This window comes from Globicephala melas, chromosome 10, assembly GCF_963455315.2.
Source record: "Globicephala melas chromosome 10, mGloMel1.2, whole genome shotgun sequence".
Lineage (NCBI taxonomy): Eukaryota > Metazoa > Chordata > Mammalia > Artiodactyla > Delphinidae > Globicephala > Globicephala melas.
The window spans coordinates 96300266-96323090 of NC_083323.1; the positions used below are offsets into that span (position 1 = coordinate 96300266).

Below are 22825 nucleotides of genomic sequence, written 5' to 3' on the forward strand. Positions count from 1 at the left end.
TCACAGTAAGCACTTAATAAATATTATTTATTAGTAATAAATAATATTATTTATTATTAGAAATTATCACAGAAATATTGGAAAATAGAGACAGGCAAAAAGACAAAAATCACCCAAAATCCCAATGCCCAGAAGTATAATATATGCATTATGGTTTGTATTATTTCAGATTTTTCAGTCAAGATATATTTACCAATTGATTGGACAGATGAACAATACGTAAAAGTATAGGACTGGATTCCCCACGCATGCCCCACGTTACACATTTCTTATTAGGGGAGCTGCAGTAGTCCACAGGATGAAACCCTTCTGCTTCTAGGCCTTCATCCCACTTTTCTTCCCACTCAGATTGCTCATCCTCCCTCCCCTTTATCAGGTTAACTGCTACTTGGGTTTCTAATTTCAATTTAAAGGTCACATCCTGGGAGGAGGCTTTCCTGACCCCAGGCAAGTAGATCCCCCGGTAAGCGCTTTCATGTCACCCTATACGTCTTAGTACTTATCACACTTCTTTTAATTATATAACAATATACTTAAGAACCTCAGAGACAGGACAAGTCCTCTCTCACGCCCTGTACTCAAAGTTTCACCTTTGCTCATCATTCTTTTCCCGATGGTGACCCAGGGCCTCCTCACCCGTCCTCCAAGGCCCTGCAGTAGAAGCCTTTTCAGCTGATCTAAGGTGGCACTAATCTGGGCAAGTCTGCTTATATAAATGGGACATCACAGCTCAGAGCTGAGTCAACGAGGGTAGTGAAGTCCCATTTCCAGTCCAATCCCAGAGATTCTAATTCAGTAGGAACTGGGGTCCAGGAATATGCATTTTCGAAAGCTCCCCTGATAATTCTGATGCCGGTGGACCAAAGAAACACTGCCTGAGGTAGGAAACTTCTGACATGCCTTCCAATGATCCCTGCCTTCTGATAGTCACTAGGCTGAACCTGGTGACTAGTAAAATTGATGGGATGTTTCTTCCGTGATTAGGTTACAAAAGACTGATTTCACCTTGCTGATATCTTCTCTCTGGCTCTTGCTCTGATGAACGGGGCTGCCTCTGACATACAGTCAGCCAGGGAATGAAGTCCTTAGTCTGACCACCCAAAGCTGATGAATCCTGTTGACAATCACTGGGTGTGCCTGGAAGTAAGTCCTTCCTACTGGAGCCCTGAGATGAGACGCCCCGCTAACACTGTGCTGTAGCCTCGGGAGGGACCCTGAAAACTCAGCAGAGAACTCAACTTAGTTGTGCCGATTCGCGGACCATAGAAACTGAGATAATAAATGTGGGTTGTTTTAAGCCACTAAGTTTCAGGGTAATTTGTTACACAGCAAGAGAACTCATACACTGCCTAGACTTGCCCCGCTGAACTCCCTTCTCTCCACCCACGTTGGAAGTTGAACCTAAGCAGAGAATTTCTAACCCCTCTTTTAACGGGATCGCGTGAAACATTGACTATAGACATTGCCCTTGCTCTTCTTGTGCATAAAGGTGCGCCCCAGTGCAGTCATGTTTTTTAGCTATGGAGACTTTGTCTTTACCTTCTAAGTGTCACCTGTTTCATGTGCACGAACTCTGAACTCACAGGAAGCCAAGTTCTCTTCCTCTTCCTCCCTACCAGAGTGGTCCAGCCCTGAGCTCCTCTGAGATTGCTGTACAGTAGGGATCAGCATGTGAGAATGTGCAAGTGCTGATAAGACTCTTGGTTGGGAGAATCTTCCTGGTGCCCTAGGCTTGGTTATGCACGGAATCCCTAAATCCTGAACTAAATTCCATGGTCAAAACCAGCCCCCAAATACTGCGCTCCCCCATCTCCAAGCCTTGGGAGCCAAGAGCCCTGTCTTTGTAAATCAAAGACAAATTGCACGTTCATGTCCCTGGGGCTGTGAACGGCGCCTCCTCCCTCTTTGGGTGGAGGACCAGGCAGTCCCAGCCCAGCCCACACCAGACTGTAGAGACACCCACGGAAGGCCGGCACTAGACAGATCAGGGCAGTTGTGGAGTCAGGGCTGGAAGCAGCTTACAGGAAAATGAGATACTAAAGTTCAAGAGAAAAATGGGGCCTGGGCAGGGAAAGGGGGCACAGGCTCGAAGCAACAGCAGTTAGTGACTTCTGCACAGTGGACGGTGTGGGAGGAAGAAGGGCTTTATTTCAGAGACTTAGACTCAAGATGTAACAGGCTCAACAGGCTAGCCTAGGCCAAAGCTAAAGCGAGAGGCCAACAGTGTCAATTCCCGAGACAGGGCCCACTGGACTGGTCCCATTCAGTCTCCGCTGCCCTGCAAGATAACTGGCTCACCCGGACCACTTTTAACGGAAAACTCGGGATCTACCCCCACTTCCAATTCTACAACTGACACCTTTAGGATCAGTAAACAGTAGTCTGTCCTACGTCTCCACCTAGAGGACAGCACAAGCTCGGGAGGGCAACTCGGTCAACACTGGGACCCTCAGGAGGCAATCGCCTCTCATGCACGGGAGGGGGCGGGCGGGGGGGCAGCTGTCCCTTACACTAGAGCTTCCCAATTCTAGGGCGTGCGCAGCAGTGCGCTGAGCCAAGGAGACTAATCCTCCCAGCACATGCTGCTTGGACGCTCTGCCTTGGACGGGGACAGGAGCCCGACTGCTGCTTTTTACTGAGATGGGAGAGTCCTGTGTGGTACTGATGCAAAAACTGAAGTTTACTATCAACTCTTCCGCCTACAATTCTATAAGGTGGAAGGAAACAGGCTGAACTCAAGCTCCTTGAGAGCAGGGACAGTGCCCATCGCTTTGGACCTCCAGAGCCTGCCACAGGCTGGTGCTCGGTGAGCATCCACTGCTTCTTAAAGAATGCCGAGATGCTGAGCCGACCTGGCCAGAGCCAAACGGCCCACGATCTAGGTCTCCAGTACCTGGTTCTTTTGTTTTTCCGGCACTTTGCTTTAGAGTGGACTGGGAATGAGCCTTCTTCCCATCCACAAACACCAAAGACAGAAGACACCCAGTTCAGGGCGTGTTTGTAGATAGACTTCTCATAGATTTATTTCTGTGTCATGTTATATATAGATATACGTATATATACTCTTTTTATACAATCTATATCCCCTGCCCTTCCACACAAAACTCACAGAAGGAAGTGTAAATCCTTCCAGGATTGCCATCAGGCTTTCTAAGACAGCCAAGGCCAAGAAAGGACCATCTCACAACAGCTCAAGAAACAGCTGCCCTGAGGCTCTGGGGTCATTGAAGCAGCAGCACTCCCAGGACCCAAGGGGAGGAGAGAGGACAGGAAACAACTGCAGAGTGACAGGATTCTAGGATGTGAGTGTCCAGTGACTCCTAGAATGGCTCCCAGAACTCTCAGGGTGGGAATAAAGGTGGGAGCCCTATGGCTCTTCAGATGCTGCCCAAACAGGCGGGTGGGCAGGAGGCTGGGCATGCAGGGCTGGGGCGGAGGAAGGGGAAGGGATCACGTGTGGGTTATGCTGGAGACACGGCAGCCCCACCCACTCAGTGACGTATAATAAACAGGGACAGACGCTGACTCCTAAAGAAATAGGGGAGGGAGCGTGGCAGGAAGAGGGGACAATGGGACACACAAGAAAGTTACGTGAAACAAAAAGTACCAACAAAACGACGTGTACTTGCCTCCCCCAGAGACGGTGTGGTCTGTGCCTGGGGGGTGGGAGGGAAGCAGGGAGGTGACGGGTCATGAACTAGGCTATCAGCTGGCCAGGGGCACAGGAAGGCTCTCTGAGGACTCCTAAGGGGCAGGCAGGCAGCTAGGACCCCACATCCCAGAAGAAACGACAGTCCCTTCAGTTCGACTTGGACCAAATCTTGGCGCTCCCTCGGAGCCTGGCAAGGGGAAGAGAGAGAGAGAGAGGCTGCAGGGAACCCCCTCAGCGCTGCAAGCTCCCCCGTTCCCGACCCCCACGCAGGTGACGGGAGGGACGAGGAAGCAGCAGCAGGGCCCCCGGACGCCGGCGGCTCCGCCGCAGCCGCTCACCCCTTGCCCTTCGAGGCTTTCTTGCTGGGCTGGCGCTGGTTGCTGCCTGGAGCCGGTTCCCTCAGCTCCGTCAGGTGCTGCTCGGGGTCCTGAGACGTGGCCGCGGCGGCGGCAGCTGTTGTGACTTTAATGGTTTTTTTCAGGTTGGCGACCTACCAGGATGAAAGGAGTGGGGAGAACGAGGAAGGTTCCAGAACCTGCCAGCCCCTGCCCACCTGGTCTGCCTGCGGCCGTCACTGCCCGGGACGCCCGCCTGCTCACCTCGCTCTCAATGTGCTGCTTCAGGCCCAGCTGCTGCTCCTTGTGCTGGTTGGCGCGGCTCACCTGCTCCTCGATGCCCGACAGCACCACCTCGCAGCCCACACACCTGCGGGAACGAGGGTCAGCAGAGGAGGGTTGTGATCAGGCTCGCGAAAGAGAGACTCGCAGACACCCCCACGTCCGGCCATCCAGACCCCTGTCTGAGTCAGAAGCCTTGCCAGGGCACCTGGGAGCCACCTGCGACAATACTCCCAGGAGCCAGCAGGACACTCAGGTAAGATACGGGAGGAGAGAGAAGTGCCCGGAGTGATGTGCAAGATGGGAGTAGGAACTAAAACCAAAACAGGGTGGGGGAGGCAAAGAGGAAAAAGAGGAGGTGTCTTAACGAGCTCAAGTCAGACAAGAACACAGAAAACAGAAGCGGGAGAGGCCCGTGGCCTGTGGACAGGGCTGCTCACTGACCAGGGGCCTGCATGCAGCCGGAGACACGTGATCCACACCGCAGGGGGTGCGCTCAAGAGTACCACCCCCTCCCTCCCCCGGTTACTGCATCGAGGACGCGCCTCCGGCCTCCTGCCCCCCAGGCCCTCCTCCACTCTTTTTCTCCCTCAGAAGCCTCTGGAGGAACGAGCTCACTCCCCTTCATCCTCTTGGGTTCCACCTCTGCCTCCCGGCCCAACTCGCCCCCCTCCAAAGCATCCCTCCCTTTCTTGGGGCGAGCAGAGAAGGGACGGCGCCGGGACACAGGTCTCACCACTCCTGCAGGGTTCGGGCGATGGCACTGAGGTCCTGGCGCTGGATGTCCCGCCCGATGCTGTAGTCAACCTCCAGCCGCTGGTTGCGCTGGTCCAGGGAGCCGCGCAGCACGTCGGCGTACACGGCCTCGATGACGAGGTCTTCCAGCTGCCGCACGTTCCGCAGGGCCAGGGCCTCCAGCAGCACTGCGTATGGGATACACTGGGGCCCGAGGGCGGGCTGGGGCTGTGAGGTTCCGCAGCAGAGAAGGGCTTCCAAGATTCTTCTTCCCTCCTTCCCCCACCCCCTGCCCACCCTCCGCTCCTACTCCTATATCGTTTCCTCTAAGAGGCTGGTTCTAAGGTAAAATAAATAAAAGTACTCCCACCTGAGAAATAACAACGTGAGAAGAACAATCTTAAATAAAAGACATATGCTCCCCTACTCCCTTCCCCCCCCCACCCCAGGGGGACATCTGCCTGGATGTCCATCCTCTGGCCCAGCTCAGGACACAGCACGGACCTGGTCAAGATGAGCTTGACATAATGGGAGGATGTGGTGTAGGAGAGGTCTGGAGCTACTCTGTTTACCATTTATACTCCGTCTACCTCCAAAGAGGCATCTTGCAGTAGACAGCCTGGTTTAAGTAAAACCATGAGCACGCCGAGAGTCAGTAACAACTGGGAGACGCAGGTGGGCGGAGGCGGAGAGTTAACAAAAACAGAACCCAGCTGGATATACAAAGACACTTCTGGCCTATGTATTTCTTTCTTTCTTTCGTTTCTTTTGGTCGCGCCGCGCAGCTTGCGGGATCTTAGTACCCCGATCAGGGATTGTTGAACCCGGGCCACCGCAGTGAAAGCGCCGAGTCCTAACCAGTGGACCGCCAGGGAATACCCTGGGTTACGTGTTTCTTATTTCAGCAAACAGAAGCTGGCACCTCCCCAGAAGAGAGCGCTTCATTCCAGCTCTGGATGCCGCGGCTGTCTGCAGAGGACTTTACGGCGGGGGGAAGAGGGGCTGCTGAACGACAGTGAGCGGTATCCTAGTTGCTATTCTGACCCCAAACGTAAAAGGTGTTTTAATTAGAACTTAAGTTGGTTGAAAAAGAAAAACAAAATAGAAAACTAGGAGAATAATATTCAGCCCCAAAGGCCGCAGGTAACAGCGTTCAGACACAGACCCTGGAGGGGCGTGGGGCGAGGCAGGAAGAAGCAACACGGTGGTCAAAGGCTGTCCAATGCCATTCCCTTCAGATGGACCCTCGAGAAGGGAGATACAGAAGGGCTCTCTGCGCCTCAGGACTGGGGGGACTGTCACTCACCTTGACTTTGGCAGCCAGGGTGACGACTGACAGGTGTCGAAGCTTATTCTTCTGAGCCTCTGTGAGTGGGGGAAGATTCCGGGCTTCAGCTAGAAAAAAAAAAGACAAAGAAATCCTGATTTCACATTTGTGGAAAGCCCTAGCCTCCTTCCCTTGCCTTTTTTTTTTTTTTTGAGTTTTCCATGCCAATTCAGGTCTTGACCCTGACCCTGTGTACTTAAGGGATCTAAGTCGGGTATCCCAGGAATTTCTTCTAAGTCCCTCGGTAAACTGCCCTTCTCCCACCTCCAGTCTCCAGACCTCCACCCCTCCTGTTACCTAAGTAGTCAGCATACGTCCCATAAGCAAACACCGTGAGCAGCCGGAACGTGGAAGCAAAGTCACTCTCAGCCAGCTGTGAGAACATGATGGGAGAGAAGAAGTGACAGGAAGGGCCTCTCTCTCCACCTTCCCAGCCTTACCCAGTTTGAGCTCCACTTTCTGGCCCCAGCCTTCCCCTCCAACATTAGCTTCCCAGCTCACCGAAAGGAGCTCTCTGCCTCTCTGACCACTCTCCCCACAGGAAGGCCTCACTTCCGCCTCCAGGCCTTTGTTTACACTATCCCCCCAGTCCACAATGTCCTCTTGCTCCATCTGCCTCCAATTCCTACCCTAAACTCAGAGTTGAAAACTTTCAGTGTTTAGTATCTAACACACACACACCACGCACACCCCCCAAACACTGCAAACTGTGTTGTCTGGTCCTTAGAGTATATTTAGCATTTCTGAATTTGAATACCTTTAGGGGGGCTGCTGTACCCTCCAATTCACCAAAGACTTCTGCCTCAGCCTCACTCCCTTCACGGCTGCACGAACTGAGCAGGCACTGGGATTTGTGGCCTCTGCTTCAGACGGGCCTCACCCGGGAGCTTTCATCACCCAAGCCGGTCCACCCAGACCTCCTCTCCTACCACTGATCACCCACTTAGTCAGTCGAAGCCCACCTAAGGTTGTTACCTAAGAATATCTTTCTTTTCAACAAGATTACAGATGTGGTCTCTGGTATCCCACTTAGGTCTAGCAGAGCTGTGCATGTAAGTTTGCTCTGCTGATAAATCCTTGCTAAATAAATGATTTACGCATGGATATCCATTCATCTTCTCTCTGCAACTGGAACGTAAGTTTCACAAGGGGAGCACTGTATCTTGTGCTTTTCTGGTATTCCCAGATGACTAGCAGAGTGCTGAACAGGAACCCAAAACACACTTCTATTCCTTCACCCTGATTCTCTTTAATTCCACTGCAGAGGAGAGCAGGGAAGGAAGGCAGCCAGTTTTCTTCGGACCAGAAGGATTCCAAAAGGCTAAATTCATTGACTCAATCACTGGCACTCAAAAACCTAACTCATACCTGTCCACCTACCACTGTCATAACATCTCAGGGCTTCGGCTGGCGTCACCCATCTTGGCAACCTACTCACTCTGGGCTTTAAACTCTTAACTCGCCACTTCTCTGTGAACAGTTCTCTCTGCTGCATTCCTAGCATCTTGCCATGTGTCTTTGGGAAAAAGATAACTTCTACCTTATCAAACTTAAGTGAATTAGCATATGGTGCAAACGGGAGAGAACAGGTCATGCCAATTTCACATTCATTCCTTCCACTTGTACCAGACTTTATACTTTCCCATAATCTCATCTGATTTCTACAACAATAGTGAAGGGCAGTATCAGGTCCTTTTTTTTTTTTTTTTTTTTTTAAGGTACGCGGGCCTCTCACTGTTGTGGCCTCTCCCGTCGCGGACCACAGGCTCCGGACGCGCAGGCTCAGCGGCCATGGCTCACAGGCCCAGTCGCTCCGCGGCATGTGGGATCTTCCCGGACTGGGGCACGAACCCGTGTCCCCTGCATCGGCAGGCGGACTCTCAACCACTGCGCCACCAGGGAAGCCCTCAGGTCCTTTTTTTTTTTTTTTCCCCCCTCAGGTCCATTTTTAAAAGACAATTTAGGCCCTAAAATAAAAGTGACCTGATCAAGGCAATATGATTATTAAGAGCTACGACACTGATGGAGACAGGCTAGCATCAGGTCTCCTATTCTGAATCACAGGCTCTTTTGCTTAAAAATGAAAAATACTGGGTTTTACAGATCATTCATCTCCAAAGGGGAATTAAGAGGTTTACTTGCCTACTTACTTCTGCAAGCTGCCAGTTAATAATCACCATATTCTTGTTCAACTGAATGGTTATGGGGTTGCAGAATGAGCCCTGCCCACCCGTTCTCAAACCCAAGCCTCCCTGGGTGCTATCCAGGCCAAGAACCCACCTCTCTAACATTAGGCATATCCAGCAGTTCCCCAAACACGTAGACACCAGGGGCCTCCAGCACCTGGTGGATGAGAGTGGCCAGCGCTGCCCCCTTGGCCGACTTGGCCAGGAGCAGAAATTGCTCCTGGTTCTGCCCTGTCACCTTCACCTCGGCACTCATGGCTGCACTGAGCTGGGGGTACCTGGGCTCAGGAAGTCTGGAGCTGCAAGGAAAGAGGATGTGAAGCTGGAGGTTCCTGAACTGGGGAGGATGGAAAGCACAAGGCCTAGGACCTCTATTGCAGAGGCATTGAGCCACTTTTGCAACGAGGAATCAGAGACGGAGCAGTCTAACCCTTGGATCTAGGAATCCTAAATTCAGCCACTTCGATGGCAGCCTGGCTGACACAGGGTTGCCACGCCCACCTCTCCCATCCCTGGGCCTATCCCCAAGTCCCACCAGTGCACCCCACTGAACCCCAAGGCACAGGTCTTAGTGGGGGGAGGGGCGTCACATAGTGTCCACCCCAACGACGACGCTCCCTCAAATCGCCACTGTGCCCCGCATGTGCCCCGCAGCACGTGACCTCACCCTCGGGATCCTTCCACGTGGCTCCGCCCCCTCCCTTAAAGAGGCCGCCCAGGGACCGTGGGCTCCCGCCGGCTGCCCCGTCGTACTCTGGGTCAGACCCTGCGGACAGCTACCTGGAAGCTTCGTCTTCCAGCGTACCGGGCGGGGCCACCGCTCCGTCACCTCCGGCAGCTGTTCCCAGCCTTTCCTGCCAACTCCCTGCAGGGCCGCTCTGGCCCCTAAACTCTATGGCTGGCTTCCGGCCGTACTTCCGCTCTTACGGGGCGGGCTTCGGGAGCGACATGCCCCGCCCTTTCCTCTGACTGCTGAAGCTCCCGTGAGCGAAGCAGGCGTTCTGCCCTCTGATTGGCTGTTGCAGAAAGAAGGATGGGCGCCCTTTCTTCGGCTTTTTTCAATAAAACTTTATTGTTGGAAGAGTGCTAGACGCTAAAAGCGGAGGGAACTCCAGGTCTCAGGCCGGTCCCGGCAGTTCTAAGCTGCTTGAGATCTGGACATCTGGCTGCACGGGGTGCCTGAGGCGAGATGAAAGCTGTGATCGTAAGAGAGGGGGAGGAGGAAAAAAGCCTGGTGGGATGAGGAGGTGAGAGGACGGGGACAATCAATAATAGAAGTTGAGCAGCAGAGATCACCTGGGTAGCGCAACCACTCATTTTTTTGGAGGATCTAGAGAAAAGAGTGGACACGGTAAAGGAAATAGTAATAGCTATAGCATGTATCGAATGCTTACTGTAGGTCAGGCATCTTTTAAAATTAAAAATATATCCCGCTGAATCCTCGTAACTTTACAGCATCCCCACTGTGACTCCAGAACACCATCTGTCATGATTACCACATGTACTTATAGGGTGATGCTTTCCTACACATTGACTTTTTTAATTCCCGGGAAGGAAAAAAACACTAGGTGGAGGGAAGGCATATATTGTTATTCTCATTTTATAGATCAGAAAATTGAGGTTCATAAGAATTCATAGTTTTCCCTGGAACCCATGTCTTTTCAAACCTGGAGCCAACTTTCCAATTCACTGTGATACTTTAGGGGGAAAAAAAAATAAACTAACATTTCTATAGTGTTTTTTATTTCATCCCGGGCTCGCAGAAAGTCAAACGAGAGCAAAGTTAACAGTGTCTTGGAGCCTTTGTGTGAGGCACTGAGCTAACAGCTTTACTTCATTCATTTGATGCTTATAACAATCCATTATTGTTTCCATTTTCCAAATGGAAAAACTGAGGCCCAGGGAAGTTAAGTAATTTATAAGTACTGGAAAGATAAAGGGAAAAAGAAGATAACTGAAAAAAAAATCATAGAACTGGTAGACTGCTGGAGCTGAGGGGACTTTAAGCTCAATGTTTATGGTCCACATGGCTTGGTTCATGATACAAAAGGAGAAACAGAAACAGGGAAAGGACAAAGAGAAGAAGAATAAAATGAGGAAGAAGAGGCAGAGGAGGAGAAAGAAGAAGAAGAAATAAATGAAAGAGCTGATACATGAAAGTGAGGAGAAGGAATCAAAGGCATAATAAAGCATCCAAAGTTTGAAGGAACCAAAGAATTAATGAGTCCAACCTTATCCATTTAAAGAGGGAAGGAAAAAGAAAAATATAAGGAAAGAACGAGAAAAGAGGCAATATATATTCTATTATGTGCCAGGCCTTTATTTGTTCAACGTTTTAACGACTTTTATTATTATTATTATTATTTGACCTTGTGACATGCAAGATATTAGTTTGCCAACGAGGGACAGAACCCTGCCCCCTGCAGTGGAAGCACAGAGTCTTAACCACTGGACTGCCAGGAAAGTCCCTTAAAGACTTTATATTTTTAGAGCAGTTTTAGTTTTATAGTAAAACTGAGAGGAAGGTACAGAGATTCCCCATATACCCCCTGCTCCCACACATGCATAGATAACCTCCATTATCAACATCAGACACCAGAATGGTACATTTTTTACCTAGGATAAACCTGTATTGACATATCGTAATCACCCAAAGTCCATAGTTTACCTAAGGGTTCACTCTTGGTGGTATACATTCAGTGGGTTTGGAAAACTGTATAATGACATATATCCATAATTATAATATACAGAGTATTTTCCTTGCTGTAAAATTTTTCTGTGCTCTGCCTACTTATCTCTCCCCGCCTCCTACCCCTGGCAACTACTGATATTTTTGTCATCTCCATAACATTGTCTTTTCCAGAATGTCATAGAGTAGGAATCATACAGTATGTAGCCTTCTCAGATTGGTTTCTTTCACTTTAAGTTTCCTTCATGTCTTTTTGTGGCTTGATAACTAATTTCTTTTTAGTGCGGAATAGCATTCCATCATCTGGATGTACCACAGTTTGTTTATAAATTCACCTACTAAAGGACATTTTGGTTTCTTCCAAGTTTGGGCAATTATGAATAAAGCTGCTATAAACATCCATGTTCAGGTTTTTTGTATGGACATAAATTTTCTACTCCCTCAGGTAACTACCAAGGAGCCCCATTCCTGGATCATATGGTAAAAGTATGTTTAGTTTTGTAAGAAACTGCTAAGCTATCTTCCAACTGGGCTGTACCAATTTGCATTCCCACCAGCAATTAGTGAGAAAATTCCTGTTGTTCCACATCCTCACCAACATTCGGTGTTGCCAGTGTTCCAGATTTGGGCCATCCTAATAGGTGTCTAGTGGTATCTCACTATCGTTTTATTTTGCATTTCCCTGATGACATCTGATGTGGAGCTTGCCATCTGTATATCTTCTTTGGTGAAGTGTCTGTTAAGGTCTTTGGTTCATTTCTTAATTGGGTTGTTTTCTTATTTGTTGAGTTTTAATCGTTTTTCATATATTTTGGATAACAATCCTTTATCAGATGTGTCTTTTGCAAATATTTTCTTCCAGTCTGTGGCTTGTCTTATAATTCTCTTGATATTGTCTACCTCAGAGAGGAAGCTTTACATTTTAATTGTCTACCTTATCAATTATTTCTTTCATGTATAATGTCTTTGGTGGCATATCTAAAAAGGCATCACCATACTCGAGGTTATCTAGGTTTCCTCCTATGTTATCTTCTAGGAGTTTAATAGTTTTGCATTTTACACGTAGGTCTGTGATCCATTTGAGTGAATTTTTGTGAAGGGTGTAAAGTCTGTGTCTAGATTCTTTTTTTTTTTTTTTTTTGCAAGTGGATGTCCAGCACCATTCGTTGAAGAGACTATCTTTGTTCCATTGTATTGCCTTTGCTCCTGTGTCAAAGATTAGTTGGCTAGGGCTTCCCTGGGAGTGCAGTGGTTGAGAGTCCGCCTGCCGATGCAGGGGACACGGGTTTGTGCCCCGGTCTGGGAAGATCCCACATGCCGCAGAGCGGCTGGGCCCGTGAACCATGGCCACTGAGCCTATGCGTCCGGAGCCTGTGCTCCGCAACGGGAGAGGTCACAACAGTGAGAGGCCCGTGTACCGCAAAAAAAAAAAATTAGTTGGCTATATGAGAGTCTATTTCTGAGCTCTCTATTCTGTTCCATTTATCTGTTTGTCTATTTTTTCATCAATACCACACCATCTTGATGACTATAGCTTTATAGTAAGTCTTGAAATCAGATAGTGTCAGTCCTCCATCTTTGTTCGTCTCCTTCAATATTGTATTGATTATTCTGGGTCTTTTGCCTCTCCATATAAATTTTAGAATGGTTTTTGATATCTATAAAATAACTTGCTGAAATTGTGGTTGTGATTGTATTGAATCTATAGGTCAAGTTGGGAAGAACTGATATTTTGACAATATTGAGTCTTCCTATCCGTGTACTTGGATTATTTCTTCATTTAATTAGTTCTTCTTCGATTTCTTTCATCAGAGTTTTGTAGTTTTCCTCATAGATCTTTTACATGCTTTGTTAGATTTATACTTAAGTATTTCACATTTTTTGGTTACTAAATGACATTGTGCTTTTAATTTCGAATTCCACTTGTTCATTGTTGGTATATAGGAAAGCAGTTGACTTTTGTGTATTAACCTTTGTATCCTGCAACCTTGCTATAATTGCTTATTAGTTCCAGGAGATTTTTGTTGTTGTTGTTGTTCATTCTTTCAGACTTTCTACATAAATGATTATGTCATCTGCGAACAAAGTCAGTTTTATGTCTTCCTTCCCAATCTGTATACCTTTTCTTTCTTTTTCTTGCTTTATTGCTTTAGCAAGGATTTCCAGTACAATGTTGAAAAGGAATGCTGAGGGGGGATATCCTTGCCTTGTACCTGACCTTAGAAAGCTTCGAGTTTCTCACTATTAAGTATGATGTTAGCTGTGGGGTTTTTTTTTGGTCTGTGTATGTTGTTGTTGTTCAACTTTTTATTTAACCTTTACAACCCTTTGAGGTGCACATTAATATCTCAGTTAACCTGTGAGGACACTGAGGATCACAGAAGTTAAATAATATGTTGCAAGTCACCAGTATAAGTGATGGGACTGAGATCCAAATGCAAGTTTGTCTGACTCCAACACTGTGCTAAGAAAGAGAAGAAAAAGCAGAAATGAAAGAGAGAAGAGAGGAGGGAGAAAGAGTCTGAGATCTAGTCCTGATTCATTCAGCTTTACACTAGCTATGACCTTAAAGCGGATTGTGCCATCTTGTGGTAGCTCCTCTTCAGTATCTGCACAGTAAGAGATTAAGGCCAGCTCTGATTCTGATGTTTTATGGTCCCGTGAGAGAGAGAGGAATAAGAGAAGAAAATGAGGGGACAATTGATAAGGAGAAAAGGAGAATTTGGAGGAAGAAAGGAGGGGGGATGGACTAAAGAAGTGAGATTAGAAAGGGCAGAGAGAGAAGAGGAGGAGGGGTGGATATGAGAAAGAGAAGAATAGAAATAAGGAAAAAGGGGAAAGTGGGAAGAAAAGTAAAGATCTCCAAGGGAGGATGGGAGCTAATTAAGCTTAAGCAAAGATTAGGATGTAACATTTATTCACTCATTTATTACTAAGTGACAGTTATTTACAAGGCCGTGTGTCAGGTGCTGTGTTTTTAATGCTAAGGGTAGAAAACAAGATGCACTGAAATAAAGCTAGAGAAGCTGATGTCTAAGGAGTCAGACACATAATAAAATATTCATCAGTGATTCAGAAGAATATATTTAGCACCTCTTATTGTCAGGCTTTTGTTCTAACTACTAGGGATATAGAAAAAATAGCTGCCCTCTTGGTGTTTACATTCTTGTGGTGAGACTCAGGCAGTAAATACATAGGTCCACACGTAAGTGGTCAGGAGCAAATTATGAAGCAAAAAAAACAAGGAGGGGGATGGGGAATGCAAGAGACATTTGCTCTTTTGTATACGGTTGTAAGGAAAGGCCTCTCTGATAAGGTGACAATGGAGCAGAGACTTTAAAGAAAGAAAAAGGAGCAAGTCATATGGATTTCTGTGGGGACAGTGTCCCAGGCAGAGCAAACTACAAGTGCCAAGTCTCTGAGATGAGAACCTATTGATGAGTATGAGGAACAGCAAGGGGGCCTGTGTGGCTGGAGCAGAGTTGAAACAGGCTGGGACCTGGGACCCTTTGCTGCAGTGCTGCAATGCTTGCAACTGGACAAACAGCTCCTGGAGCTACAAGGTATAAAGAAACTATAAGGGACTAAAAATAACCATGTGCAAGCACAGTTGGGACAAATTATGAACAAAAAGATACAAAAAGACCAAAAAACTCAACTGCCACTTCACTTCTGCAGAGCCAGGAGCAAAAACAGGGTACTGTGCATGCCCGCCCCTGCCCCCTGCACAAAACACCACCCAAGGGGTAAGCAACACACCTAAACCACCACTCTGGCCTGACCCCCCGGGACACACCCCTACCATCACCTTGTATAAGAAACCAGCTCACCGCCCCCTTCGGGAGCGAGCAATCAAGGGAACCTGCCTGTTCTCGCTACCTCCTGTGGCTGCAGGAGCCCCAGTAAAGTCTTGCCTGAATCTCTTGTCTGGCCTCTAGTCAATTTCTATTGATCTGATACCCTAGTCGGTATCAGAGTGAGAAGGGAGAGAAGTAGTGGCTGAGGTGGGAGAGAGAGCCGGGTGGCCAGGTCCTATCAGGCCTTGTGGGTCATGGTAAGGACTTTGGCTCTTACTCTGGGTGAGATGGACACCCGTGGAGGATTTGAGCAGAGGAGTAACAGGATCTGACCCATATGTTTAAAATATTCTGATGCTGCATGGACAGAAACAACGAGTTTATTTAGGAGGCTACTCCAATGATCCAGGTGAGAGATTGTGGTGGCTTAAATGAAGGTGGTAGCAGTGGAGGTGAGAAGTAGTTGGATTCTGAATTTAATTTAAAGCTGAGGTGAACAGAATTTGCAAATGGATGAGACGTGAGGTGTAAAAAGAAAAGACAGGGTTAAAAATTACATCCTACAGGCAAGTTGCACCAAGCTTTCAAAGTGCAGATAATTTTAACCTTATATAAAATTTTCCAGAAATTAGGAAAAGAAAGGACAGTCCATAACTCATTCTATGGGGCCAGAATGACTTTGATAGCTAAACCAGAAAAGGGTAATACGAGAAAGGAAAATTGCAGGCCAATCTCACTTATTAACAGAGATACAAAAATCTTCAATAAAACAAGAGCAAACTGAATCTAGCAAAGGGCAAACAAGATAATACACCAAGACTAACTTGAATTTATGGCAGGAATTTAAGGCGAGCTTAATATTAGAAAATACATTCATTTTATTCATCACTTCAGTAGATTAAAGGAATAAATCACACAGGCATCTCAATAAATACAGAAAAAGCATGTGATGAAATCAACATCCATTTGTGGTAAAAAAAAAAAAAAAATTTTTTTTAGAAAACTAGAAGGGAACTTGTGGGAGTTCCCTGGTGGCCTAGTGGGTAGGATTCCAGACTTTCACTGCCGTGCGGCCAGGATTCAATCCCTGGTTGGGGAACTGAGATCCTGCAAGCCACACAGTGTGGTCAAAAAAAAAAGAAGAAAACTAGAAGAGAACTTGTAAATCTGATAGAAGAATGCCTGGTACCACCAATTCTGTTTAGTCTTGTAACAGGGATTCTAGACAGAGGAGTAAGGAAAAAAAAAAAGGGGGTAAAATAATTAGGTTAAAAAAGAAATAAAGCAGTTATCATTTACAGAAAATGTCAAAATGTGATTGCATATGTAGAACATTCAAAAGAATCTACAAATAAATTATTAGAATAAGAGTTTAACAAGGTTGCTTAAGAAAATATAAAATCAATTAATATATTTATATATGAACAACAATCAGATGATGAATGATTTTAAAACTTACCCCTCGCAATACTATGAAAAATATCAAATATCAAGGTATATATGTAATGAAACATGAGTAAGACCCATAGGCAGCAAATTATCATTTATTGTGAGACACTGAAGACCTAAAACAAATGGAGAGCTATTTCGCATTCATAGATTAGAAGTCTCAATATCATGAAGAAGTCAGTTCTCCCTAAAGAGATTCATACAGTCCTCATCCTGATTCAGGACAATCCTAATCAAAATCCCAACAGGCTTTTTTTGTGAGTGGATAAAACTGACAAACCAATTCTAAAATTTACATGGAAATGCAGAAGGCAAAAAATAGCCTCTTGGAAACGAACAAGACTTGCTTTACCAGATACCAGGACATAATTACAAAGCCACAGTAGTTAAGATAGTGTAGTACTGGCCCAAGATAGATAGATAAATTGACCACTAGAACATAATACAGAGCTCAGAAAAATATCGACGCATACATAGACACGATTTATGATAGATCTGCACATTTGAGCAGGAGAGAAAAGACACACATTTCAATGTTGCTGTGACAACTGGGTATCCATATGAAAAAATAAAACTGAACCCCTATCTCAAGCCACATACAAAAATCATTCCCTACTATGCTACAGACTAAATGTAAAAGGCAAATTAAAAGGGTTTTAGAAGATAATGTAGGGGAGTTCCCTAGTGACCTAGTGGTTAGGATTCCAGGCTTTCACGCCAAGGGCCCCAGTTCCATCCCTGGTTGGGGAACTAAGATCCCACAAGATGTGTGGCATGGCCAAAAAAAAAAAAAAGATAATGTAGAAGAATTTATTCATGAATTCAAGGTAGGGAAATCTTTCTTAAGACAAATACACTAACCATAAAGGAAAAGACTGATACATTTGACTGCATTAAAATCAAGAGCATCTGTTCATCAAAAGACAAACCACAGAATAGAAGGAAGAATTTGTAACATTATCACTGACAAAGGATGTGTCCAGGATGTACAAAGAACGCCTACAAATGAGTAAGAAAAAATCCTAACCATAAAAATTATAAATGTGAACTGAAGAGTTGAACTAGCAATTCACAAGAGGAAATCCATAAGGTCAACGAACATATGAAAAGGTGCTCAACCTTATTAATAATTAGACAGATGTAAATTAAAACCATAATGAAATATCGCTGTATACACCAAAGGAGCCTAAACTAAAGTCTGAAAATATTGTGTTGACAAGAACATGGAGCAAGAGAAACTCTCCTACACAGCTAATGAGTGGACAAGTGGTTCAACCACCGTGGAAAAGCGTTTAGCATTATCTAATAAAGTGGAAGATGCCCATCTATGATGCCGTAATTCACTGCTACACGTATAACAAATACACGTAGTATTATTACATGTGTATCTTCAAAAGCAGACAAAAGGAACTATATTGTTAAGGCATGTAGATACATACAGGGAAATTATTAAGAAAATCAAGGAAGTGATTGCCATAAAAGTCAAAATACTACTGATCTACCGTGAGGAGGGAATGGTATATGTTGGAGTAAGATCACAGAGGTCCTTTTTGAATACTGGCAAGACTCTTCTAGTTGGCCTAGATGGTGGTTACATGAGTATTCCCTCTCTAAGTATTCCCTTTATAACTGTTCAATATACTTTATGTTCTCATTGCATTTATCTTTGTGTTATATTTCACAATAAAAATTGGCTTTGAAAAGCATTTAATTCAACAACCACATGTGACAGAACTCTTAGCAAACTAGGAATAGAAGGGGGCTTCCTTAATTTGATAAAATTTCATAATAAAAAAAAAAAACTACGGCAAACACCATTCTTACTGGGAAAACGTTGGAAGTGTTTCCTTTAAAACCAGGAACAAAAGAAAGAAGCCAGCTATTACTGTTTCTATTCAACATTGTACTAAAGGTCCCAGCCAGCACAAGCAGAGAGAATTAAAAGCACAGCATTGGAAAGGAAAAAGCACACTGCCATCATCTGCAGATGACATGACTGTCTTTGTAGAAAATTCCAAGAGTCTATAGAAAAATTAGTATACATAAAAGAGAGCTTATTAAGGTGGTTAATAAGCTAAAATCAGTATTTAAAATCAAGTGTGTTTCTATATACCAGCAAAAAGCAATTCGAAATGCAATCTTAAAAAATACCATTTACCGTAACAGAAAAGCAGTAAAGTACGTAGGAATAAGTAAAACAGAAGATGGGCATTATCTGTATGCAGAAAATGATACAAGTTCATTTGAAGACATTAACGATCTAAATAACTTGAGAGATACCCAAAATCCATGATAGGAAGTTTCAATAACAAAAAGGTATTGGGCTTCCCTGGTGGCGCAGTGGTTAAGAATCCAGCTGCCAATGCAGGGGACACGGGTTCGTGCCCCAGTCCGGGAAGATCCCACATGCCGCGGAGCGGCTGGGCCCGTGAGCCGTGGCCGCTGAGCCGGCGCGTCCGGGGCCTGTGCTCCGCAGCGGGAGGGGCCGCAGCGGTGAGAGGTCCGCGTACCGCAAAAAAAAAAAAAAAAAAAAAAAAAGTCACTGAAACAATGAATCAATCAGGAATATGAGAAATAATTCATAATGACCCAAAGTCTTCAGTGTAAAAGTCACTTACACTGCCAGTGAATATTCACTTGATAAATTTGACCCACACCCATCATATCCTCAGGATGAAGCTGGGGCTCACTGGGGCCCAGGATTTGCACACCCTGCCTGACATGGCCCGGTTTGAATCCAATGTGCACCGTCTTTCCCTGCCACTGGGAGACACTAGGAGCAGGGCTCACTCACTGTCTTCTGACCTCGGAATGAAGGGCTGTCAGGGACAGACAAGCAGGAGGGCAGTCACTGCAGATGCTGGTCAGAACAGCAGGTTTCCTTCCGGGAGGCGAGTGTGTCAGGCTAATGACAGTAATAACGCAGGGGATGAGGCGTGAGAGTCTGGAGGGGCAGGGGTGTAAGCAGAGACTTGGCTTAAAGCATTCTGCACAGGGAAGAGATCAGGGAGAGCAGGCAGATAGACCGGAAAGGCAGGTGGAGTGCACAGGAGAGAATGAAGAGCTTGGAGTGGGCAGGGGTCCCAGGTGAAGTTCGCTAAGCAATAAACATTGAGCATCTACTATCTGTCAGGTGCCAAGGAAGGATACAGGGTAAACAAGGCAAATGAGGTCTTTGTTCTCTAGCGTCTGTGGGGCTGGGTGGGGTCAGACAATAAACAGTGAACAAATATAAGATCATTTCAGAGAGTGATGAGTTGGAAAAACAGTGAAACATACCAATGAGACAGAGTGGGTGGCTGAATGACAAGAGGGAGCCAACTAGGTGAAGACGCTGGGGGCAAAGCATTCCAGGAAGAGGGGATGAAAAGTACAGGGGTGCCAAGAGGATAATTTCAGATGTTTAGAACATCAAGAAGTCTGACCTGGCACATTGCTTGAATATTGAGGAGTAAGAGCTGGAGGGCCTCTCCTAACAAGGAGTTCAGATTTACTCCAAGCACAATGAAAAGCCACTCAAATATTTTAAGCAGGCAAGAATATGATACAATTTAGATTTTCAAAACATTATTAGAGGACTACCTTCCCTTTGGTGGGGCTAATGGCGGACTCCGGGAGGGCTCACGCCAAGGATCACTTCCCAGAACTTCTGCTGCCAGTGTCCTTGTCCCCGCGGTGAGCCACAGCCACCTGCTGCCTCTGCAGGAGACCCTCCAACACCAGCAGCAGATAAGCCAACATTTCCAGTTAAAGGTGCTTATCCCCAGTGCTGAACTTTCTTTGGAGGAATCCAATCAAAGGGGCTTGGATCCACAGTCAAATCACTGCCCACAACTGGCGAAAGGTGACAGGGAGTGTGAAGAGTTCTCCTGTTTTGAAAGGAATCTCAAGAAAGAATGGCTGAATTAAAAACCAAGCTGACATGAAAAGCGGGGCCAGGAGGAGGGATAGCGACAGGACATTCTAGAGACTCCTAGGGGCTCTTATCAGGAATAGATGCATTAGAGAGCAGACAGCAGAAGCAAGAAGAACAGCAATCCTGCAGCCTGTGGAACAAAAGCCACATTCACAGAAAGATAGACAAGATGAAAAGGCAGAGGGCTATGTACCAGATGAAGGAACAAGATAAAACCCCAGAAAAACAACTAAATGAAGTGGAGATGGGCAACCTTCCAGAAACAGAATTCAGAATAATGATAGTGAAGATGATCCAGGACCTCGGAAAAAGAATGGAGGCAAAGATCGAGGAGATGCAAGAAATGTTTAACAAAGACCTAGAAGAATTTAAGAACAAACAAACAGAGATGAACAATACAGTAACTGAAATGAAAACTACACTAGAAGGAATCAATAGCAGAATAACTGAGGCAGAAGAACAGATAAGTGACCTGGAAGACAGAATGGTGGAATTCACTGCTGTGGAACGGAATAAAGAGAAAAGAATGAAAAGAAATGAAGACAGCCTAAGAGACCTCTGGGACAACATTAAATGCAGCAACAGTCGCATTATAGGGGTCCCAGAAGGAGAAGAGAGAGAGAAAGGACCCGAGAAAATATTTGAAGAGATTATAGTTGAAAACTTCCCTAACATGGGAAAGGAAATAGCCACCCAAGTCCAGGAAGCGCAGAGAGTCCATACAGGATAAATCCAAGGAGAAACATGCCGAGTCACATAGTAATCAAATTGACAAAAATTAAAGACAAAGAAAAATTATTAAAAGCAACAAGGGAAAAACGACAAATAACATACAAGGGAACTCCCGTAAGGTTAACAGCTGATTTCTCAGCAGAAACTCTGCAAGCCAGAAGGGAGTGGCATAACATATTTAAAGTGATGAAAGGGAAGAACCTACAACCAAGATTACTCTACCCCGGCAAGAATCTCATTCAGATTCGATGGAGAAATCAAAAGCTTTACAGACAAGCAAAAGCTGAGAGAATTCAGCACCACCAAACCAGCTCTACAACAAATGCTAAAGGAACTTCTCTAAGTGGGAAACACAAGAGAAGAAAAGGACCTACAAAAACAAACCCAAAACAATTAAGAAAATGGTCATAGGAACATACATATCGATAATTACCTTAAACGTGATGGAATAAATGCTCCAACCAAAAGACACAGGCTTGCTGAATGGATACAAAAACAAGACCCATATATATGCTGTCTACAAGAGACTCACTTCAGACCTAGGGACACATACACACTGAAAGTGAGGGGATGGAAAAAGATATTCCATGCAAATGGAAATGAAAAGAAAGCTGGAGTAGCAATACTCATATCAGATAAAATAGACTTTAAAATAAAGACTGTTACAAGAGATAAGGAAGGACGCTACATAATGATCAAGGGATCAATCCAAGAAGAAGATATAACAATTATAAATATATATGCACCCAACATAGGAGCACCTCAATACATAAGGCAACTGCTAACAGCTATAAAAGAGGAAATTGACAGTAACACAATAATAGTGGGGGACTTTAACACCTCACTTACATCAATGGACAGATCATCCAAACAGGAAATTGATAAGGAAACACAAGTTTTAAATGATACAATAGACCAGATAGATTTAATTAATATTTATAGGATATTCCATCCAAAAACAGCAGATTAAACTTTCTTCTCAAGTGCGCATGGAACATTCTCCAGGATAGATCACATCTTGGGTCACAAATCAAGGCTCAGTAAATTTAAGAAAATTGAAATCGTATCAAGCATCTTCTCTGATCACAACGCTATGAGATTAGAAATCAATTACAGGGAAAAAATGTAAAAAACACAAACACATGAAGGCTAAACAATATGTTACTAAATAACCAAGAGATCACTGAAGAAATCAAAGAGGAAATCAAAAAATACCTAGAGACAAATGACAATGAAAACACGACGATCCAAAACCTATGGGATACAGCAAAAGCAGTTCTAAGAGGAAAGTTTAAAGCTATCCAAGCCTACCTCAAGAAACAAGAAAAATCTCAAATAAACAACCTAACCTTACACCTAAAGGAACTAGAGAAAGAAGAACAAACAAAACCCAAAGTTACCAGAAGGAAAGAAATCATAAAGATCAGAACAGAAATAAATGAAATAGAAACAAAGAAAATAATAGCAAAGATCAATAAAACTAAAAGCTGGTTCTTTGAGAAGGTAAACAAAATTGATAAACCATCAGCCAGACTCATCAAGAAAAAGAGGGAGAAGACTCAAATCAATAAAATTAGAAATGAAAAAGGAGAAGTTACAACAGAAACTGCAGAAATACAAAGCGTCCTAAGAGACTAATACAAGCAACTCTATGACATAAAATGACAACTTGGAGGAAATGGACAAATTCTTAGAAAGGTATAACCTTCTAAGACTGAACGAGGA

The 22825-nt window shown here is 45.2% G+C and overlaps 1 protein-coding gene across 3 annotated transcripts in view; it reads right to left on the reverse strand.

Annotated features, from left to right (window-relative positions):
- COPS7A (COP9 signalosome subunit 7A) overlaps window positions 1–22825 on the reverse strand; it is a 27392-nt gene continuing 4567 nt past the window's right edge. The window contains exons 2-9 of one of the 3 annotated variants that reach the window (XM_060306337.2): window positions 9185–9696; window positions 8612–8816; window positions 6629–6704; window positions 6311–6399; window positions 5006–5232; window positions 4252–4357; window positions 3991–4142; window positions 1–3839 (exon numbers count right to left, since the gene is read on the reverse strand). In XM_060306337.2, coding sequence (XP_060162320.1) covers window positions 3800–3839; window positions 3991–4142; window positions 4252–4357; window positions 5006–5232; window positions 6311–6399; window positions 6629–6704; window positions 8612–8773 — 852 coding nt within the window. In that variant the 5' untranslated portion in view covers window positions 8774–8816; window positions 9185–9696 and the 3' untranslated portion in view covers window positions 1–3799. Of the gene's footprint in view, window positions 3840–3990; window positions 4143–4251; window positions 4358–5005; window positions 5233–6310; window positions 6400–6628; window positions 6705–8611; window positions 8817–9184; window positions 9697–22825 lie in introns of those variants that run through there. The other 2 variants (XM_060306336.2, XM_030834589.2) reach the window with 2 other exon arrangements.